The following is a 10747-nucleotide window of genomic DNA, read 5'->3' as shown; positions in this document are numbered from 1 at the left end:
TGCTGGTTTGGGCAACAATGGTTTCTTAAGACATTAATGTGAATAAGCCCCAGCAGTATTGGAGCCGATAGCTTGGCATCCCCTGAACCACTGCCTCAAGTCTCCTTAAGTCATCCTGGGAAGTTTTCACAACCATAACTGACAGAAATCATGCAGAAAAGTTTCCTAGACAAGAGACATTCTCACTGATATCATAAAATATAAGGAGAACTTTCCTTTTCTAGTCTACTTGACCCATTATCACACATAGAGGAACACAAGTATTTTTAAAGCTGAACAGCTTTAGAGTGCACTTGCAAAACACATTCCTAATGAAGATTGGGAAAAAAGAGGAGAACATTTTTTCTTGAGGACTGCCTATACCCACGCCATAAGACTGGCCTCTGTAGAATACTTACGAAGACTTGCTTTACACTTTTCAGCCATGTTCGCTTTGAGCAAGATCTGGTATATCAGGTCATTTGGGATATTAAAAAATCCAGCGCAAATTGTAAAACCTTCCTACCCACATCAGTAAAAGAAAGTTATTTCTGAGCTACCCTGATACCTCATCAGATGTGCTTCCTTCAAGAATTCAGTCTTCTCCTGGTCTGTAGAGCCCTTCTTCAAAGTCTGCGCAACACAAAAACAAGTGAGGAATCATCTTGGTAGACATATCTGGGTTAATAGAGATGGTCTTTTGTTTTGTTTTGGTTTGGTTTGCAATATCCACCCTAAAATACATCATTGATATACCATGTACAAGTGGTCTGTAAACCTCCTGTTATTGCTAGTGTTCAAGTAGGAAAATCTGCTAGATAAGAGATCCAGTAATATTTATGTAAGGTCCCTCCAAAATATAGCAATTTTAAAGAGACTAATTTTGGAATTTAACAGGTCAGTTTCTAACTTTTCAAAAATCTCTACTAAATATTTACTTTCCTGACTTACTTGCAAAGTAGAATATTCTAATTCGATTCTTGGAGGCAAGGTTGCCCAGCACTAGGTAACTGATTTAAGTTAATTGTCAAAATCTGTTCTGAAATTCTCCAAATCCCTTAAAAATAAGGGTGGCTTTATGTCTCAGTTCTAGCCAATGAGATGTAAGAGAAAAATTGCTGAGAGAGAAAGGTTTATGAGAAACTTGCTTTTTTCTGGAAGAATATTTCAATAGCCTTTGCACATTTGATATAACACTAAAAACAACAAATGTTCATTTCGGAAAAATTGGTTGCACTGTGATATGTGAAACCATATCAATGAACTTTTCATTCTCTCATGAGCATACACATCTAGCACCATTCTATTCCCTTTCCTTGATCTGTCTCTTTGCAGTCATCTTGGGACTATGAGGAAACAAGCATGAATAAATGTCAAAAGAAATTCAGAGGTACTAGCTCTGACCTGACATACAAATGCACGAAACCCAGAAGTCACCTTATTATGTGAGAGAGAAAAACACTTTTTAAACCAGTAAGGCTAGAGAAAGTTAAAGGACTTTACATCATATCATTTAGGAGCAGAAAGAATTTTGCCAACTTTTCTAGTTGTATTGCTCATTCTTAAATCAATAAATCCCTAACGCACAGTAATCTAAATGTTGTTGAATAGCATACAAGAGCCATCATCCCTCTTCCAAAAGAAAGTTTTACAAAACTATAAGAGTATATCCAATGCTTTGTTAAATATGTATTAAATATACAGGACAATCAGTCACATAGCAGAAGTCCACAAAAAGCCTCTGAAAAAAATCCAGACTATCACATATTTCTGAATAGTCCAAGATCTGAGAATATTTTTACATTTTTAAATTGTTGAAAAAAATCAAAGGAAGAATACTATTTCATGGTACATGAAAATTATATGAAATTCAAATTTTAATGCTCATAGAAAAAAATTTATTGGAACACAGCCACACTCATTTGTTTACATATCAACTGTGGCTGCTTTTGAGCTGTCATGGCAAAACTGAGTAGCTGCGACAAAGACTAGTTAGCAAGTCTACATATCTACTATCTGCTCATCTAAGAAAACATTTGTTGTCTACTCCCTTAAGAATGTGCTTTATGAAAGGGTGTAGGAGGGTGAATATGGTGGAAATATTATGTACACATGTGTGTAAATGGAAAAATGAGACCTGCTGAAACTATTTTAGGAATGGGGGGAGGGAGGAGTAAAGGAGAATGATGAAGGGGGTAAATTCAAATATGATATATTGTAAGAATTTTTGTAAAGTAACAATGTGCCTCCAGTACAACAATAATAAAAAAAGAAGAAAAGAATGTGTTTTACAATTACATTTCTCTTATAATACATTTGATAGGAAATAACTCTTTGCCAGGGCTTAGCTAATTAACAGCCTTAGGGTAATGTAAATGAGATTTCTGTTAATTACAGAAAATGGGGAATGTGGGGGAATAGGAAATGAGGGGAAATGTGACTTCTGTATCGGTAGCTATAGACAGGCTTCTACATTCTATCAATCTTTTTTTAAAACTAACTTTATTTTTAATTGATGTCATATCTGTACATATTTATGACATAGTGTTTTGATTCATGCACACAATAGTAATGATCAAATGAAGGAGATTAGCATATCTGTCACCTTAAACTTTAACATTTTTTTATTAGTGAATACACTCAAAATTAATTCTCTCTTCTAACTATTGAATATACAATACATATTGTTAACTCTATCTAACTTACTATTAGTCCTCTTTTCAACTAAGAGAGCTCAAACTTTTTATTATAGTTGTGTCCATGCAAACATATGACATAACATGTCAAGAGACATTCAGAGAGTTCAAGAGGAATTTAGATCCATATTACCTTCACTGCTACTTTGGTTTCTCCACTTCCAACCCCTAAGATATCTACAGCCATTCCTTCATACACTTCTCCAAAGGCTCCACTTCCCAACAAGAGATGGAGAGTCAATTTTTCCCGAGGGAAAGCAGGAAGATTTTCAATCTCCTCTTGGGTTGGAAGAGTACTGTAAAATAACAACATGTTCATTCTCCCCAAATACATGTGGCTTATGAGTTTGTGTTTGTTTCTGTGCTTGAAGGATACTTGGCAACATTGTGCATTCTGTCTGATACAGTAACATGGAATTTTGTTTCTATTCTTTACTATTCTACCAGGTTTGACCAGATTTACACAGACCAAACCTGTTACCTCACTTCCTGGCACCCTCATTTCAACAGAAACATGCACATGTATGTACTTCCTCAAGATTTTTATTATAGCTCATTCTGTCAAAGCCAGTAGTTATTAACTTCTTCAGGTTGCCAACTTGTGTAAAAAAATTACTGAAAATTGCATCTGGGTTTATGAGCTTTCTCTAATTGCTTCACATACCTGATCTCAAGTATGTGAAAAACAGTATTTACTATGACCACAAAAATCAACTCCATCACCATTAGGTTAACTTTTAGAAAACCAGTCTTCTCACTTGGAACATTATTGTTCACACAAAAGCCTCTAGAATATCAGTGCTTTGAGTTTTTAATAAAGAACCTTGAACATCAGATTCTTTCTCAAAGAAAGGGGACCTCTGAATAGCTGATTTAGGTCACCTCTATATCTATGCCAAATCCTCTGTTTGTATATAAATTTTAATTGTATAAATTCTATAAATTAGAAGTATAAATTTCTAGAAGCAAAGCCTATGACCATTATTCCTTTTTCAATAGATCATTTTATATATATATATATATATATATAATATGTAATATATATATATATCATATGTAATGAAACACTTATTTTCCTTAATTATGACAACAGATGTTCAAAACTCATCTATTTTAAAGAGCTATTATAGGAAATCACCATGCAACTTCTGAAATGCGATAAAACTTGTCTTAATGGGACATGCATGAGACCTCTGGAATTTCCTCTCTTCTCAAACATTATCTCCAATTGAACAAACCGTTACCGTCTATTGTCTTCAGTGCAGTATCTCTCTCCTTTCATTTATTTTTGATAAAACACTGGAAAATGATAGATTTTTCTGAATTTCTCTTGTAGGATAGCCACCTACTTTGACATGCATCCCAGATCACATTTGACAGTAGAAGAGAATATTATTCATAATTATGGCAGAATAAATATAAGATAGGGCAGTCCTGGGCAGTGAGGGATGTGTGGGAACTCTTGTTATTGCTGCTCACTCTTTGCCTAGGTGATCCATAACAACAACCTAGGCTACGTACTGTATGGCATAGCAGGCGTTAGCCAGTCCCACTCCAGCTGCCAGACCTTGCAACTCAGCCAACTCTTTGTCTTCGCTTATGAGTCCTCTTAGCCCCTGCTTGGAATGTTTTTGATTCTTTAATCTTCTATGCCAGACTATAAAGAAAAAAGAAAAATTATAAAATAAAATATTGTTTCCTTTTTCTTTAGGAAATGTTAATGCATTTCAAATGCTCACATATATAAACACACGTGGTGGAATAACAGAACTTGAAAGAAAAATATATCCATAATAGAAAAAGTCATTAAATTCAGGTAAAATACCATAGAAAATACACAATTTATACGTGTCACTTCTCATCTTGTTTCTCAGAATAAGGTTTTTAAATTTCTTACTATAATTACAAATAAATCCAATTATCTTAGTCTTAGACTTATTTCACAAAAATACACATAAATAAGAACTTAAATGAACCAAAGTAAACTTGCATAATAAATTATTAGTGAAACAAATTCATTTCTGAGATCAGATATATCTATCTTATTCTGAGTAGATCTGAGGGAATGCTTTCAATATAATGACACACAGTGCATAAGAGTGTACACTTACTGTTGTTCATATATTTATATGTGTGTGAGTGTATATACATATATATTTAAATACATAGAAAATTGCTTGAATGAAGCCCACCAAACATTGATAGTGGTTCCTTCTAGTTGTGTAATCATGAGTCTTTTTCATATTATCAGTAGATATTTTTATAAGGATAAAAGTATTGGTTTTTGAAAATTAACATATAATTACACCAATAAAATCACCTATCTGTATAAAAATATTGGCTCAGAAATCAAAAATATGCAAAGATTCTTTGGAAGATGATGATTAAAACTTAAAGTTTAGGTGGCTGTGTTGGTGCACACCTGTAATCCTATAGCTCAGGAGGCTGAAGGAGGAGGAGCTAGGGGCCAGCTTAAGTGACCTGGCGAGACCCTATCTCAAAAAAAACAAACAAAAAATTGAACTTTATGTCACAGTAGATTCTATATCTAAGAGATTAGAGTTTTAAATAACATTCTGTCTGAGGGGTCATGTAGAGAAAGGTTGCAAGCACCTTTGTCAGTGCAATTTTTCAACCCTAAAATGCTTTCACCCTCACATGCTTAGAGATTCTTTTGGATACCTCTGCAAACTCTGGTGATCTCTCATCCATGAACTTGAAAGACCAACTGTGGCTCTCAATGTTTCTGCTATAACACTATTTTTCACATTTCCTGTTAGTTAATTCATATCTTGCTAGTTATCTTTTCACACAGGTTTATCTTACCTCTCTCACTGAAGGGCAAGCTCCTGAGGACAGCAATTATGTTTCACAGCTTTTTATTTCCTTCTACCCACAGCATAAAGCTAATATTGCATAGTAGCTATGACTACTTGCCAAGCCAAAGGTTGTCAATGCTTATTTTTAAACCCTGTTTCAATTTTTTATTTATAAGCATGACTGGTGAGAACCCTCAGGAAAATACAAATTTTGAAACAAGTGTTAGTTTTCATTTTTTAATAATTCAGTCTTTTCTCATGCACTCACACACTCCTATTTGTAAAATCACATGCACTGCTAATAAAAGCAAAAACTGAATTAGCTTAGCTACACTCAAAAACCCATGAATTCCAAGAATAAAGACCTTTAAGTCCTGAGAAAGTCAGATATCCATAGGATGACTTGAAAACACATAATAGGTTGTCTGAAATTATCTCTTTTTCATTCACTAGAGTTGTGGGTTTAAACAATGGTGATGTAGGAGTATGTAAGCAAAGGCCAGATGAAGGATTCCTCATGTACTTCTCCTTCCCAGTAGGAGAGCAGACAAACCGTCAAGTCTATATGCCAACTGCCAAATATACTGCAGTCATATGCGTAATTCTGGAGGGGCTGGCTTAGTGGCACAAACATCAGCTGTGCAATACTTAGACTGCCTGAAACCACAGGTTAAAATCCTAGCAGGCTTAGATGAAATTTTTAGCTTTCCCAGTTAGCTGAACGAGTGTTCCACATATTATCTGGGTGGAATCTTTCAAATGAAATCTAAATTCAAGTTCCACATGTTCTTTGATACCTTATTACACCAAGCAGTTTGGAGAAAGAATAAAGATTTGAAACACTTAATGAAATGCTGACTTTCTTTATTCTGAGTTAATTCAACTTTATATTTCTAACTTTTGCTTCAATATCCCCTTATAACTTTCCCTTACTTATAAGCAAAATAAGCCACTGAACATGCGCTTTGCTGGTATTATGACTTTCTTATTAGGTTTCAGCATGTCAGAGACTTTTAATATTAGCAATCAATAGGAGGACCATATATCTTAGAGCCCAAATCAACAGAAAGAAAATACTATTAATATTTATACTAAAACAACAGGAACAAACCAGAACATAAATCACTATGGTCCCCTACAGACCCAGTATCTGACCATCCATTTGTGGTTGCCACTATATTTTCTCAAAGTTAAACTAAATCTTTAAACATAGAGGATGGACTTTTAGGACTAGCACATTAGCATGGGGAGCAGCTAGCTTTCAGTCTACCTAACCTAATTCATCTTTTTTCTTGGTCACTTATAGATGAGTATGGATTTGAAATAAGCTGATCAGATGTTGGAAAGCAAGAGTGATCCTACAAGCCAGAAATGGATCTCCTATGAAAGAGGCCCTGTTCATTCCAAACCAGGATGCCTGCCAGGAGACCAAAACTATCCTGACCAATGAATGTCACTGACCTCCCATTAACCCTATATTTTTTTGTACCCAGGATTATTTTTATTTTATTCAGTTCAATCTATAAGCCACAGGACATTTGCTATAGCCAATCAGAAACAAATGCTGTCTTAATGAAAGTCTAAAAATGGTTCCCCTGTAAATATTTTAACCTAAAGTGTACAATGAGAACAGATATATTTTCCATAAGATAACAACCTTTGGCTAAGGTTTGGATCTAGAATGTTCACCAAAGGTTCATGTATAAAAGCCCTGATCCCCAACTTTACCCTATGGAGATATGGTGGAAACATTAACAGATGGGGCTTAATAGGAGGTCTTCTGGTCATTGGGGTCTGTTCTTGAAGAGGATAGTGGGACCCCAGACCATTCCTCTTTCTTTTACCCCCAGCCATGAGATGAAGGCACTGCTCTATTATGTGTTCCCACCATGAAATGCCACCACACACCCAGAGCAACAGGGCCAGTAAGTCATGGACTGAAGTCTCCAAAACTGTGAGCCAAAATAAGCCTTTGCAGGAATAGAAAACTTACTAACACATTCCTTGGTCAAAAAAAAATCATAGAAGTTAGTGGTTAAAATAAGATAACCAATGGTAATACTGTGAATTTTATGGACTTATTTAATCAAGTCATGTTTCATGTAGGAGACGAGAGAAGTTAAGAGATAAATTAATCAGAATGATTAAGTAAATACTTTATTACCTGTTTTTAAAATGTATGATACTTACCAAAGGTCAGAGGAATTGTGATAACCAAAAGTACTCCAACTATGACAGTAAGCATAAAACTTGTTTCTGGTATCCAAAACACATCTAATGGTACAAATGAGAAAATAAATTAATTCACAGAATAAAGTTAAATTATTCCACTTCTGCCTAAGCACACCTGATGTTAGCTTGAGATAGCTGCTACTAGATTTTTGCAAATCAGTTGTTCAACAGTTGGTGTTTAAAATCATCCATGGTGAGAGTATGTACACTATGGGAAATCAAAATCAAAGTTTTACTTCTCTGTTTCTCCTTTTTTGAGAAAGTCATTTACCAACACCTAATTGGAATACACACACCCAATATCCTATTTTAAAGTGACTGGGGAAAACAGGTATAATCTTTCTTAATGAGTTCAGGACAAAGAACTCTTACTCTTTATACATTATACACTCGGGATTATTATTTTTCTATAACATCATCATACCTATTTATCCACTGGGTATTTAACCAAGGAACATAAGCATGAAAACATAGTATGTCCTCTTAGGTAACTTCAATTGATAGAAGAGACAAATATGTAGACCAGAGTTTGGTAAATCTGGCTGCAGCTTGATTTTGTACCTCTCATGAATTCAGGATGGTTTTTATAGTTTTAAAATACTACTGAAGGAGGAGGATGGGGAGGGAGAGAAAAGGAGGGAGATGAAAAAGGAGAAGAAGAAGAATCAGCTACAGAGAACAGATACAGCATGCAAAGCCTAAAATACTTACTATGTGGTTCTCAGAAAATGTTTATCAAATTTTTATATAGATAACTGATTGTAATGTACATGAAAACGATAGGAATCTCATATGAAATATGTGTGTATATAATGTCACAATTGATTTTGCCCAAAGTGCAGAAGTTAAGCATCACATGGATTTATTTCAGTTAGGTCTTCAAGGGTCTGGGCACTGGTGATTTATGCCTAAATCCTAGCTACTCAGGAGGCAGAGATCCCAGAGGATCAAAGTTTGAGGCCAGCCCCAGCAAAATGAAAGTGGGACCCTATCTCAAAAATACTCAACACAAAAAAAGGGCTGGCAGAGTATCTTAAAGGATAGAGTGCCTACCTAACAAGCATGACCTGAGTTCTGTCAGGTCAACAAGTTTGACCTGAGTTCAAACCCAAGTTTGAACTGCCAAAAAAAAAGGTTAGGTCTTCAAGAGGGAAAAGAACTTCAACTGTCAGAAAAGAATGGAAAGGAAATCTTAGGTAAAGAGCACATAGTAAGTGGTGGGGGCCTGCCTTCCAGGCTCAAGGAGCCACAGGTCCAAAGCCTTAGAGACAAAAATGCTTTTACTAGTGCCATATGGCTACAGCACAGGGATAAATTTAGGAAGGAGGACAAGTCATGGAAGACTTTTCATGCTGCTCTAAAGTTTGTAGTTGAATCTAAAGGCAGAGAATAAAGAGCCATTTCTGGTCTTTCCAAGAGGGGTTAAGTGGTCCAGCTTGTGCTTCAGCTAGTTTAAGTGACAGCAGTGTGATTAATCCAGGAGCACAGGCAAGAAATGATACCTTAAATTAGGAAAGCCAATGTGGAAATAAGAAGATGAGGATTCATCAGAGAGAAATCAATAAAATTTGGTGACTGTGTTAGATAGAAAAATCAAATATAGCCTGTGAGACTAGAAAGATAATGTGTTATAAGTAAAATAGCATACAGTGGAAGAGGTATAATTAGAAAGAGACGAAGAGTGACCCTAGGCCTCCTGTGTATAAAATGAGAGTACCAAGATAGGCCTGGTTGTACATGCCTATAATCCCAGCACTTGGGAGGCGGAAGCAAGAGGATTGTGAGTTTGAGCCCAGCTTGGGATACACAGCAAGTTCCAGTCTAGCCTGGGCTACATAGCAAAACCATCTAAAAAAACTTTAAGTACTAGATAAGACTGGATAGGTAAAGACCAAATTACAGACAGCTTTGGAAGCTTATCTAGGAATATGGAATTGATGTGGTAGGCATTGGGAATAACTGATTATTATTGAAGAGAAAAATGAAATGATAATACTGATGCCTTAGGAAGATCACATGAGTTTCAATAATTTGGATGGCAAGTTATAGAATCACTAAATCTGTTACTAATGTTCAGGATATGCCTAATGTTAGCACTAAACCATTACACAAAAAGCTATTGGATAGACAGATGTGGTGACATACCTCCAACTAATATAATATTCTCACTGACTCCGCTATATTCACCAAACCCAAGATTATTGGCAGCTACTACTCTGAACTGAAATGTTCCTTCCAAGTTTTGGGACTTCCATGTGCAAATGCTAGTGCAGGACCCATTAAAAGCCATCTTCCACCTTAAATTATGGTTCTGTGAATCACTTGAAGTGGCCTTTCTGCAAAAGAAACATGAAAATAGTAAATACATGAAATATATCTTACAATATATGTGCTATTTCTAGTTGCTCATATATCATTTCAGTGACAGATCTCCAGAGAGTCTCTTATTGCACTCTTTGCCCTTGATCTCATTTCTCTTGTATGATTTGGCTACAGAACACAGCATGGGTTTATAAAGTCATCCAAGTGATGCATGAGCCAACCAACTCAGCCCATCAAAAAAGTTACAAATAACCAATGGAAAATAATATCAAGAGAAAACTGATAATCATTTTCCTAGTATTTAGAATGAATAAGATGTCTTTAGAATTCCAAACACATCCAATAATTATTTCATAATTTTTAACTGGGAAGTTAATTTTTTTCTTAATTTTTCTTAATGTTCTGAATGAGTTTTTAATGTGATTTTTAATTTGCTTATGCAATATCTGGATAAAACATGAAATATAAAATGATAAGAAAGATATGACAGTGCAGCCACCAATGTTACCATTATATCTGAGATTCTAAGGTTCATTTCTTCCTTTTGTATTGGCCTATACTTTACCTCAAAACCTATCCACATTGTTCTTCATATGAAACATGGGAAGAACACAAAAGCTGGGTTCAAAAAAATGAAACTGGAATGGCTTTTAACAGAATCACTGACAGAAGGCAAGTTCAAAGTCTTCCAACGATTAC

At 35.2% G+C, this 10747-nt stretch overlaps 1 protein-coding gene across 10 annotated transcripts in view; it reads right to left on the bottom strand.

The window, feature by feature from the left end:
* Ros1 (ROS proto-oncogene 1, receptor tyrosine kinase) overlaps positions 1-10747 on the bottom strand; it is a 128351-nt gene that overhangs the window by 22005 nt on the left and 95599 nt on the right. For 9 of the 10 annotated variants that reach the window (XR_012448800.1, XR_012448798.1, XR_012448802.1 and 6 more), the window contains 5 exons: positions 9872-10062; positions 7685-7768; positions 4197-4332; positions 2809-2971; positions 548-612 (listed from right to left, as the gene is read on the bottom strand). Coding sequence is in view for 4 of the 10 variants with exons in the window: in XM_074075738.1 (XP_073931839.1) it covers positions 548-612; positions 2809-2971; positions 4197-4332; positions 7685-7768; positions 9872-10062 (639 nt within the window). In the remaining 6 variants the exon portion in view is untranslated. Of the gene's footprint in view, positions 1-547; positions 613-2808; positions 2972-4196; positions 4333-7684; positions 7769-9871; positions 10063-10747 lie in introns of those variants that run through there. The other variant, XR_012448805.1, reaches the window with a different exon arrangement.

This window comes from Castor canadensis, chromosome 1, assembly GCF_047511655.1.
Source record: "Castor canadensis chromosome 1, mCasCan1.hap1v2, whole genome shotgun sequence".
NCBI lineage: Eukaryota > Metazoa > Chordata > Mammalia > Rodentia > Castoridae > Castor > Castor canadensis.
This window is presented reverse-complemented; position numbering and strand designations above follow the sequence as displayed.